Source organism: Bos mutus, chromosome 23 (assembly GCF_027580195.1).
Source record: "Bos mutus isolate GX-2022 chromosome 23, NWIPB_WYAK_1.1, whole genome shotgun sequence".
NCBI lineage: Eukaryota > Metazoa > Chordata > Mammalia > Artiodactyla > Bovidae > Bos > Bos mutus.
The window spans coordinates 43,574,234-43,587,419 of record NC_091639.1 but is presented as its reverse complement, the minus strand read 5'-3'; the positions used below and the strand labels follow the sequence as shown (position 1 = coordinate 43,587,419).

The 13,186-nt window shown below is 35.9% G+C and overlaps 1 protein-coding gene across 1 annotated transcript in view; it reads right to left on the bottom strand.

The window, feature by feature from the left end:
- Window positions 1-13,186, bottom strand: part of MLIP (muscular LMNA interacting protein) — a 278,691-nt gene that overhangs the window by 93,272 nt on the left and 172,233 nt on the right. Inside the window, 4 exon segments of the mRNA XM_070361005.1 lie at window positions 2,859-2,881; window positions 2,884-2,917; window positions 3,038-3,121; window positions 3,206-3,271. Coding sequence (XP_070217106.1) covers window positions 2,859-2,881; window positions 2,884-2,917; window positions 3,038-3,121; window positions 3,206-3,271 — 207 coding nt within the window.

Sequence of the window (13,186 nt, the reverse complement as noted above, 5' to 3'; positions counted from 1 at the left end):
TACGGTATCATTTATAAGTGGCATATGAAAAAAAAGATACAAATGAATTTATTTACAAAGCAGAAACAGATCCACAGACAGAAAACAAAGTTGTGGGTACTAAAGGGGAAAGTGGGTGGGGGAGGGGTACATTAGGAGATTAGAATTAACATATATACACTCCTATTAATATATATCAAATAGATAAAAATAAGGTTCTACTGTATAATACCAATATAATATTACTATACTCAATATTTCATAACAATCTGTAAGGAAAAAGAATCTGAAAAAGAATATCTGTGCATATTATACCTAAATATATATATATTTATATAAATATATATATACATATATTAATTAAATCACTGTGCTATAACCTGGAAAACACAACATTGTAAATCAACTATACTCCAATTAAGAACACAACTAAGTACCCTGTCAAGCTGCTCTGCCTCCCTCACCTTTATCACCATGGTGCCTCACAGTGCCAAGCCCATCACTAACAAATATTTGCTAAATAAAATACTTGCCTTAAACTTAATGGCCTGGAATAATGCAGTTTTAACTTATAAGCATTAAATATTTGTTAAATAAATAAATAATATAGATGATTACTCACATTATTTCTTAAATCCTATCGCTGTTACATTTAATGTAATATGGGGTATTTTTATATGTTTAACAAATGAAACAAAAAAAAAATACCTAAAATTTATTCCATAGCTCTGGCAAATCAAAACTTCCCATCTTTAGATTAAAAGACATAAAGAATATACAACAAAATAGATTACAAATAGAGAAGATGTAACTATTTGCAGGTCCTCTCTATGAAAATATAATTCTTCATACAGACCAATTAATTCCCTGGCTTCAATGTCATTATTAAAAGATATTTGTCTATAATGTTCCAATTGAAAGTTAGGAATACTTTTAATCATAGGCAATTCTATGCATTTAAAATCTACTTTAAACATGACATTGTAAGTCAACTATACTCTAATAAAAGATTTAAAATAAATGCAATCTACTTTATATATATATAAAATTCTAATTTTGAAAAAGAATAGGCAAAAAAGCATTTATACTAATTCCAAGGGACAAAATAAGACTGGCCTAAAAAACTAACAATTAACAATAAAAGAAAAACCACAATCATTTTAAAATTTGGATAAGTGGATCTATACAAAATATTCAAAAAAATAATTTGGAGAAATGTAAATTTTATCCCAATGAATGAAAATGGCTATATGATAAGAAGGAAATATTTAAATATTTAATAATAACAATTAATGCTTTAGTAGTCCTCAAATAATATAAAATATCCAGGATTCAGTCTGTCTGAGTCAAAGAACAAGGAAATAAATTTAGTCAACCAAAAGAAAAGAATTCCAGAAATAAAGACGCTTGCTCCTTGGAAGAAAAGTTATGGCCAACCTAGACATCATATTAAAAAGCAGAGATATTACTTTGCTGACAAAGGTCCATCTAGTGAAAGCCATGGTTTTTCCAGTAGCCATGTACAGATGTGAGAGCTGGACCATAAAGAAGGCTGAGTGTTGAAGAATTAATGCTTTTGAACTGTGGTGTTGGAGAAGACTCTTGAGTGTCCCTTGGATGCAAGGAGATCAAACCAGTCAATCCTAAAGGAAATCAGTCCAAAATATTCATTGGAAGGACTGATTCTGAAGCTGAAGCTCCAGTACTTTGGCCACCTGATATGAAGAACCGACTCATTGGAAAAGACCCTGAAGGTGGGAAAGATTGAAGGCAGGAGGAGAAAGGGAATGACAGAGGATGAGATGGTTGGATGGCATCACCAGCTTGATGGACATGAGTTTGAGCAAGCTGTGGGGATTGGTGAAGGACAGGGAGGCCTGGAGTGCTGCAGTCCATGGGGTTGCAAAGAGTCAGACACGACTGAGCAACTGAACTGAACCGAAAGCTCTTAGACTAATGAAAGCTCTTACCTCATTTTCCATTTCTTCAAAGTCTAAGGGCTGTGAATTACATAAGGACTGAAGCAATGGTTTCTGATTAGAATAAGCCACAAACTCTACATGCAATTCCACATTTGAAATGTCAACATATGACAACATAGCCCCATATGTTGGCTTCTAAACTGTTTTGAATGTAACCTACAGATAGAAACAGATTTTACTCCAGCCTGTACACACAAGCCTATACCTCTACATGTAAACAAATTGAAAGAAATAGCAACAATATCCACCCACTGGTTGGAATAATAGAGTCTGATGGATAGTTTACATTCTTACAGTTATATTTTTAAAATAATCATCAGCACATTATCTTTTTAAAATTTATTTCGAATTTATTTTTCTGGCTATTTGGGGTCTTCATTGCTGCATGTGGGCTTTCTCTAGTTGTAGCGAGTGGGAGCCGCTCTCCAGTTGCCGCGCTTGGTCTTCTCATTGTGGTGGCTTCTTTTGTTGCAAAACACAGGCTCTAGGCACACAGGCTCAGTAGCTGCAGCTTGTGGGCCCTAGAACACACAGCCTTCAGTAGCTGCAGCACGCCGGCTCATCAGCTGCGGCTTGTGAGCCTCAGAGCATGAGTTCAGTGGTTGTAGAGCAGAGGCTTAGTTGTTCACAGCACATGCAATCGTCCCACATCAGGGAGCAAACCTGTGTCCCCTGCACTGGCAGGCGATTCTTATCCACTGCACCACCAGGGAACTCTCTTGCTATCCTATTTTTAAAATGCTGTTTGCTAACAAAAAACACACACAAAAAAACACTATACTGGTTGCTGTCCACTAATTCCCCAAATCACTATTGGGCCTTGACCTTTATTTTAAAAATCATTAACCTAGTAACTCTTATGGTTGAATAAATTAAATTAAATATATATATACATACTTTGATTGTGTCAGAACCCAAAAAGTCTGTAGGGAACTTGAAGGAGAATCAGAAGAATGCTAGGGAAAAAAAAAAAAAAAAAAGGACAAGCTTAGGATGCATCCAGCCTAGTCAAGCAGAGGGAAATGAAGTGAAGCGAAGCAAAGGTTTGAATTGCATGGTCTAGTCTAAGGCATTACCATAGACAAGGAATCCTGTAAGACCTTATCAATGGTAGCACAGAGCTCTTCAGTTTGCTGCCTGAGCTGTGCAGGGGAACAGAACTGGAAGAATTGAAACCAGGTACTGTGTTAGCAAAGAGTTTCCGGATTGTATTTCAAAAGCAGGGGTGGGTCTGAAGCCATTACCTCCAGAGGTGGGTCTAAGGTGCTGTCCTTGGAAATGCTGTCCGTCTTGGCTGGTTCGTCTAGTGCCTAGTGATAATAAATGAAATGGTTCTCATGTGAGGCTTTTAGTCAAATATACAGATAGTAAAGTCTGAATTCAAAGAAAGCTCTGGATGTCTCAATGTTTCCAAGAAGAATAATCTTGGAATCATTTCATGAGCTACTGTCTGACATGGAGGCATTGCCCACAAATGTCTACATTCTGCTGTGGAACTAGTACCTCCAATATAAGACAGCTTGTACTTCCTATCAGCACCCCACTGGCTTTTCAAGGTAAACATTTGAGGGGCTTTTCCCTTAGGTGGGAACCTTAAAAGTTGGGACACTCGATGTTCAGCCTAAAACCTAAGGGAGGAACTGGGAGCTGGAGTTGCCCTCCCAATTGTTTGACACTGTACCAGGGGCAGGGTTAATGGCAAGAGTGTATCTCAGCCTTTCCTGCCAGGTTTGATGTGGGTATTTTCTTATTAATCTGAGATGTTGGAGTCACTCAGCTGGGTTCTGGATTTCTCTCAGGGGGAATTTCTCCACGTGCATTTTGCACATTCAGCCTATCATTGGGAGGAGAGGAGTTCAGAAGCCATCCATGTTGCCATCTTGGTCTCTCTCCTTCATCATGTCTAATATTTGTGTCTACCTGCTTTTTTCTTAATCAAATTCCAGGTAGGATTATCCATTTCTAATCTCTTAATTGGACTAAGTTTTGGCTTTGATCTTTGGCATACTCATTCCATTTCAGTCATTTCTGCTTAGGACTCACTATTTACTTCTTGCTATAGTCTTTGGATTTATCCTTTTTTCCCTCAAAGAATCCTTTTTGTGGCATTCTGCAAGTTATGATATGTATACGATCACTATTATACAATGCTAAACATATTTTTTTAATATTTCCATTAAGTTTCCTTAGACTTAAGAGTTACTTCAAAGTAGTTTTTCTTTCTAATTTTTAGGAATATAAGTTTTTTATCCAATTTCTAAATTACTACTTATTTAGTTAGAACCAAAGAATTTCTTCAAAGTAGTAATTTCTTATGTAGTTTGAGATTTATGGTATAAGACATAAGTTTTATGTAAATATTCCATAATATCTATTCTCTAATTGTTGGCTGCAGAGTTCCATGTGTATGTGTGTGTATGTATCAGATCAAAATTTTTCATTGTTTTTTCCAAATCATGTTTAGCTTTATTGCATTCTTATGCATGTTTATTCTTATTAACAATTGAAATCATAAAATATGACATAATTGTTAATTTCTCCTTGTGATCTTAGCAATTTTGCTCAATGTCATTTGAAGTCATTTTATTAGCTACCTTCATAGTTAAAAGAAGCATACATTCTTCATGAATTAAATATTTGTATTTATGAAGTGTCTCTCCATATCCGTAACAGTACTTTGGGTCTTAATCTCTATTTTGCCTGATACAATCAAATGTTTTTATTAGTACTTTTTACTATATCATTGCCTTTTTATTTCCAACTCTCTGCATCCAAACATTAGAAATCAGTGTTTTTTATAAATGTCTGGAATTCATTTCTTAATCTGATCTAATAATGTTTTTAATATAAGGTAACATTTATTATCATGTTTCTAAAATATATTTGTTTTACCTTTGTCTCACTTTTTCTATTTAATTTTTATTCATATTTTGAATTGTTTAATTGATTTAAGTTAATAAATTAAATTTACTGTAATTTATTTTTTCCCTGCACTAATTTGGATATCATGCCAGACAAGGCTAAGGTTCACCAAATTACTTCACTTTCTCAGGCAAGGATATACATTTCCTTGAACTTAAGAATTTAGGGCTTGTGACTGACTTTTCCTAAATGAATGTGAGCAAAGGTGATTTATAACTTCTGATGAAAGTCACTTAAGGTTGGATATGACTTTTCGTCATTCTCTTTCTTCTTCAGATACCTGAAAACACGAGATGGAAAGAAATTACATCACTGAGCCATGGTGAATAGCCAAGTTGAGCTGTATCCCCTTGAGGTGTGGGAGAAAATGAATATTTATTGTGTTAGGCTAGCTCCCTTATTTCAATAACACAGAGGAAATTGTCTGAAAGCTATTTTTTCAAAATCCATTCCTTTACATTAAATGAAATATAAAACACTAGCTATGGTCACCTAATAGAAATGCTTGAGCTTTCCTTTTTCCTACCATAGAAAAAAAAAAGTATCTTTTTTCTTCTCCTCCTCCATCCTTCCTACTTAAAATTAATTATGCATAATAGGTAGCAGGGAACAGAAAATATCATAAAGACAACTCCTTGCTGCTGTTCAGACAATTTAATTTTTCCTTGACACGGTGTTCTAACCGCTTCCTATTTACCCTGTGGGTTGGGGTGAGGTGGGGAAGGGGTTCCCACTCTACAGTGCTAGGACCCCTGAATGCATGACATTGGGCAGGTGAAATCAAGCAGAGTTCAATACTCAGAGGTGGTCATGGCCCAGGGGAAGAGAGTGTGTGTCCCATCAGGGCCACAGAAAAGTTGTGCTCAGGAAAGAGTAAAAAACCAGGGGCTGTGGGAGGCAGGCTTTGCAGGATCAAGTGAGATGTCCCTGGTTCCTTAGAAGGCTGTGGTCACCTTGATTGAATAACTACACACTGCACCTGGTCGGTCTGACAGGGAGAGTTGGGGGACCACGTCTGGAGAAGCAGAATGGGGAAGAGAGCTTGTAATTCAGCTACCTGAGGCCCTCCCAGTTCTACCAGATGCCAAGCACATAATATTGGGCCTTAGTTTTAGGCTTTACACCACATATGGCTTCTATGATAATAATTATAGAAAAGAAAAAAGTCAGGAATTAATGATCAGAATTAGGAACAAACTCCTTAGGAGAGAAGTCTGGTCCAGCCCTTCCTTGCCTCTCCACCAACACCTTCTACCCACTCTTCCCTTGCATGCTGCTCTTTAACCACAAGGGACTTGGGTTTCTAACCTTCTAACCACACGTCATCAACTCCACCTAGATGGATCTGTCCTCCACCGTCAGCTCACTTAGAATTCCTACTCACCCTAAAGATCTTAATCCAAGTCCTTTCTAATGGCTTTTGGCGTTTGAAGCAGGCAAAGTCTTTCACTCCCTCCTTGAGATACCACATCATTCCACACATGATTTAAAAATATTGTATCATCATTATTCTTTGACTGTATCTCTATCCTACTGGACCACCTGTCCTACTACATTATGTAACTGTGGCATTTATCTTGGTAGCCTCAGGATACAGCATATGATATGTCTTCAGGAAAGACATTTAGGATGAACTGGAAGGGTGAACTGACAAATAAATGGAGTTAAATGAATCATAGAAAGAATATGATTTCAATATGCCTCAGTAAAATGCTCTAGGGAAGGAGGTTGAACTCTGAATATTTTAAATAACAAATAATTTATTTTCCCACATTTCAATTAAATTTGTTTGCCATCAAAGATCTGAGTATGTGATCAGTTTAATATAATGAGCAAATATTATTTTAGCCAAAATCAAATAGGGTTATTATCCTGGTTACTTCATAGGAACTTACTAAGCAAACACATCCTTTATTATACAACTTAAAACATTGATTTTTCCTGAAGGAATAAAAAAACTACCTACACAGAATACTTGGAAAATTAAGGAGGATAACTAGTAGTATTAATATATCAGCAATGCTGAAACCTTGAAATGAAGACAATATTGTCAAATTGCATTAAAATTTGGAGGGGGGTTTATTCGAGTTTAAATAGCCTTGAAATTTTCTAGAATTGATTTTTTTATTGACAAGGAATTCTCTGTCAAGTATATCATCTTGATCCACTCCTAGCAGACTTTTTTTTTTCCACTGTGGTACAAAATGTATTAAAAAAACATACATTAAATCTCTATTAACATGAAGTGTAACCATAGATTGCTTTTTGACAACTTAGCAGGACTGTATTGATGTTTCTTATTCATTTTAAGTGAAGTTCTCTCAGAACACTCTCCAGTAAAAGGTTTTATAAAAACATATATTTTCCACCAAATTGGAAGATAGCCAAGCAAGGCATAAAGAGAACATACTTTGAATCCCATTTTTCAAGATTCTTAAGTAATGGTTAGAAGTATTCTGATTAAAATTTGTTATATTTTGCTCAGCACAACCAACTTTGGGGCCCAGTTTTTGAAAAGACACATAGTCTCTTTCTGACTTTAAGAAAAAAATAGTTTCTGAATTCAGTATGATTTTCTAATTAAGGGCCAAGAACCAAGAACACCATTGAAAATCAAAGTCTTCGTGAGATATGCCTACGCATCTTAACAGGTGTTCCTCGTCCAAAAGGGGCAGCTCTCATGGAACCACAGTCACTGTTAAGTAAGATATGTTAAACCAGCAGACTGATTAGAACCTGCTCTCTTTGGAGATAGGATTAAGTGCTAAAAATCTGAAAACAGAATGAATTAGTTGTAGTCTAAGCAGAATTAGAAAGTAAACTGTTTCCAAACAAAAAGTTATATAAAAAGACTGGTAAACTTTTTGTGATGCCACGACTTTCTAACTGGATTGGATTTCAAAAATTTCATGGGTAAGTACTGTATTTTAGTAATGATAAAATTAACCTCCCAAAAAACAATTCAGGCAGAACCCAAATGTTGCTATACTTTGTTAACCAGGAATTGGGTAGAAAAATCCTCTAACCATAAGAGATTTGCTTGATTTTCAGTCATTAATACAAAACCATTTGTAAGACTGGAGATATTCTCAGGCAAATAAATCTCATTTTGATTCTCTAATCGGAGAATAGCTTTCAGACCTGAAGAAAGGGGGAAAATGTACACTGTAAGCCAAAGGGGTTTTCAAGTATAAAAGTATAGCTTCTTTAAAGATCTAGGAATATTTATCAGTAGATTATTTTCACGTGATTGGTTTAAAAATTTCAAGAATTGAGGAAATTTCCTTGGTGTTTTTAATCCCAAGATCTTTGGAGGGTTAAATATCTGTTCCTCACACACAGAAGGAATGGATTTTTGGCAAATCATTAGGCTAGTTTCAAATCCATTCATCAAGGCCCAATGGCAAAGAGTCTGGACTTTTTCTTCATTTAATCAAGGATATCAGAAGGATGTTTCTGATTTCCAGCCGGCACCTCCTCCACTGTAATCCACCTCCTCTCTTTCAGTAACTTAAGGAATTGTGCTGGTCTGTATATCCTCATTCACTCAAGTCTTGTGAGAACTAAGCCATTCCCAATTCCGTTTAACTGTTCCTCATTTTAAAAAAAAGCTTTTGCTGCTCTAATTTAATGAATATTTAAACATATTTTAGCAAGTAATAAAAAAATTATCTAAAACCACCATCTCTTGCTGAATATTTCACATTAGCTCACTGACATCACTGTTGCATGCAGAGTAGGGAAAAGCCAGGGGGTAACTGGATCCCACTTGAGGTCCATTTCAGCAACTTACTAGCCCTGCTGCTTTTGGAAATGCAGTTGACATCTTGGAGCATCAAAATCCTTACACAGCTGCGAAGATAGTAAAGCATTTAGCTCAGTGTCTGATACACTAAAGGACTCAATATGGCGGCCGTCATGGTATTCTTTAAACAGGCGCCAAGTCTAAAACCAGCTTACTTTCCCTGTAACAGAGGCCCTTTATATCTTTTCCATGGAATTAGCATTAATGAGACTTATTCTACCCCAAAGGAAGACTCCTAACTACCATACACTAGGTATCTTTATTTTTATAATCCTATGAGCAAAATTTGGCTTAAAATCCTGTGAAATAAAATTGGAAATTTTAGAGACCTACCCAGGTGAGGCACCCCACTCCAGTACTCTTGCCTGGAAAATCCCATGGACAGAGGAGCATGGTAGGCTGCAGTCTATAGGGTCGCTAAGGGTCGGACACGACTGAGCAACTTCACTTTCATTTTTCACTTTCAAGCATTGGAGAAAGAAATGGCAACCCACTCCAGTGTTCTTGCCTGGAGAATCCCAGGGACAGGGGAGCCTGGTGGGCTGCCGTCTATGGGGTCGCACAGAGTCGGACACGACTGAAGTGACTTAGCAGCAACTCAGGTGAAAACTGAATTAATTTATTCAATGAATGCTTAACAAAAGCTACTGCATTTTCTCACAGTTTATAGTAGGGAAAAAGAAAAATCCAATATGTATATTTAAATATGGTTTAGTAAGTGTTTTAAAAGAGTAGTTGAGTGGTAGACAACTGCCCAAGGGCAACCAGTTAGTATAGACTTGGGTCCTGGGCACTTCTCCACTGCTAAACACATTGGGAACACATTTACTTCTTGAAATAACCTAAATTAAGACACTCACTCTAGTCTAGACCATATGCTTAAGTTAGTAACCAGATTTTGTTAAATTTTTAAGACATGCATTGATCTTAAAATAGTCTCACCCAAAGACATATGATTAATCTGATTAGAGTTTAAAAAGTCACCTTTAAAAAAATTAAACTGGCAACTTAGAATAAAACATTTACATTGACAAGATATCTCAAATCTTTACTTTTCTATTTTTTTAGCATTGTCCTCCCTATTGTCTTTGAAACAACTGTTTATATTCTCTTTCCACCAGGAGAAATAAAATGATTTTTCCTATAATCTTCATTTAAATAATTCTGTAGTTTATAGGTGCTATTTATAAAACTGATCTACTCTAAAATTCTTTCAGACACACATAGGTTATGAATTAAATGCACAGTAATATCATTTGTTGGAAAAATTAGTACCTAACTGTAGCCTTGATTTTATCCCGAGAGATACTTGTGAAGAAGGCAACAGATACAATACTTCCAAAGAAAAAGTGTATTATTTCATGGAAAAATAGCAATCACCATGAGACAATAAATATTCATATTATTTGATTACAATGAAACATTCCTTTATCTTTCCTATCCTTAAAATAATTGCACAATAAAAATAATAATCCATGTATTTAGAATATAAATGTGTTTCCTTCAGTTTCACCTTTTACCTATTGCTATTGGACTTAGATGATAAGAAAAATTAGTCAATAAGAGAGAGATGTTTAACATTCTCTGAAAAGGATAACAGTACCCATATGGAGAATAAAAAATAATGTCCATATCAAAATTATTTCCTCTACAGAACTTGGTATATTGTTGAACATATTGTAATAAGGACAGTCATGAATGCAAATTCATCTAATTATTTTGTTCCTGCTTTATAATCACTTGTATTACATCCTCATCTCAGTCTTGGAGAAGATGATTATTGGCAGGAGATTAAGTCAAAGACCTCGATGCCAACACATTAAAACATGAAGCCTGACATTCATCTTTTCCTGTAAAGCCTTAGTTAAGGCTTAAGCTAAAAATGCTTCCCTCCTAAACATTCATGGAGGGGAAATGATAGAAAATGGAATAAGCTATAAATTTAAGTTTGATGTGGACAATAAATTATAGAACAGAAGTACTAGATACTTCATATCCTTTGTCAACAAAATGCACTCTTTTGAAAATTATGGGCTTCATCAAGGGGTGATTAAAGCTGAAACCAGTTGGGGGATCCAATGAGAGCTTAAGGTCTAATCAGAAGGGATACCTGTATTTCAATTTGGAGAAAAGTTTGCTTTAAAAAACAGTATTATTTTTTAAAGTGATTCTGGTTCCTCATTAATTATACTATATGCTATAAAACAAAATATGGTATAAGAAATCTGACTGGGGGAGAATTGCTGAACTATCTTAAGATGAAGTAAATGGGTTCATTGCATCTCCAAGGCGGTCCCCAGCATGGACCCTAACAGAATCCCGTAGTGACACTGTGGCATCACCCCTCTTAACTGTACTGTTCTGCATGATATTAAAGGGATCTCCAAAAAGTTTCTGGGATTCAACATATTCCAAACTACAAATCCTCCCCCAAATAGATGAGCCTCTTATTATTATAGTCCTAATTTACCCACTCGATTCAAAAATTAGTCCCTTTGATTTTGATGGCATAGGATGAGTTCTATTGTATAAACCGGATTTATTTTTTTTAAACTACAACCATGAAAGAAACAACACAGTATAATTCAAGAAATATGATGGAAAATATATAAACTCTCATAAAATCTTGGAATAATATTTTTATGAGTTAAAAATTCTTAAAAGTAAAGTTTCCCATTGGGGAGTACATAACATAGGAAAGCCAACCAAAAAAAAAAAAAAAACAAAACCAAGCATCATGTTATATCCTGTGACCCTGAAGCAATTCAAGTATTTGTGGTCCAAAAACAAAATCTTAGCCAAGAGACAATTATCCACACTAGATAAAGGTATTGTGTGCTCAGTCAGGCTAACCCCTGGTGCATAAATGCATTAGATATTTTAAATTAGATATCATGATATTTACAGATGTTGTACTAAAAACAAAAATGATAATTTTACTGAAGAGTATGTTTTATTTGAAATTAAAAACACAAACCCTCTCCTTTATGAACTCGTGTTAGGTTCAGTAAAAACCAATACCACCAAAGACTTCATGAAATGGGTTTTGATGAAATTTGAAATTAAGCTAATCATTCTTCATTTTTAATGACTGACTAATAAAGTATAATCCTTAAAATCCATTGAACTGAAAAAGACAGAAATTCTGAAAGCAGGAAGTCTGCATGGCTGGTGAGGGAAGAGCTTCTCTCATGTCTGTGAAGGCAGGCCCTTGTGAGCAGATTTTGGAAACGTCCATCTAAATGGGCAGAGGGTCTATGGTGAAGGAACACTTCTACTAAGACTCCACATGGTAACTCTAGACATAGGATAAGGGGTATCTGGTGACACGGTGATGGTGTCACTTCCTCATGCCTCCAGAAATCTCCCGCTATTGGAAATCTCCCTTTTGAGGGAGTGGGGGTGGGCATGCAGCATGCAGGATATTAGTTCCCCAACCAAGAACTGAACCCGTGTCCCCTGCAGTGGAAGCTCAGAGTCTTAACCACTAGACCACCAGGGAATTCCCCTATGTTATCCTTCAATGAATCATAAAAGGTCAAAATTTGGAAAAGAAGCTAGAGGAAAAAGCTACCCATCTGCCTGCAACCAAGTAACTCCCACCCCACCTCAAAGGATTCAGATATATAGAGCATACTCTGGGCCACAGTTGGATAACAGTTCGTTATCAGAGATACACAATATAAGAGATTCTGTCAACTAATGTTCACTTATACACCTCTTAGCATTCCCCACTAACAATTCCTGTTTTTTAGACAAAGGAATATACAGAATATGAGAACATACAGTTTTATTCTCCAGATCATGCTAAAAATTTTAGCATGTATATTCAAAAACCAGTAGTCAAAATATCACCTGGTTGGAAATACTAACATTTGACAAATAATAATATTATTTGAAACACTATAATTGCACACACACACAAAAATGGGCTTCATGCAATCAAAGATATATTGCCTAAATAAATAGCATAAAAATAACATAGGAACTATACCATGTCATAAACTTGGTAATTGATTTCATTCATTTCCTCCACTGGGACTTCATTAGAGCCTTTGTAATGGACTTGTGAAACAAGAGGCTTTAATTTAATTTACCCAGCGAAGCAGAATCCTGTAATTTTATACTTAATGACTCTTAATAGCAAATCAAAAATGCCCTGGAGCCATGTGAAAGCAGCTGGGTCACTGGAAAGGATTTCCACCTTCTATCTCCTTCATGGAGGTCAGATCAGTGAGAAGGATAAAGATGTTCAGACTGTGATCAGATTTAAGAGGTTAAGTTAGGTGCTTGGCTAATGCATTTCCACCCTGTGGAAGCCACTTAGTGTGTTAAAGTGAAAGTGTTAGTCGCTCAGTCGTGTCCAACTCTCTTTGGCCCCATGAACTGTAGCCCACTAGGCTACTCTGTCCATGGAATTCTCCAGGCAAGAATACTGGAGTGGGTTGCCAGGCCCTCCTCCAGGGCATCTTCCCGACCCAGGGGTTGAACCTGCATT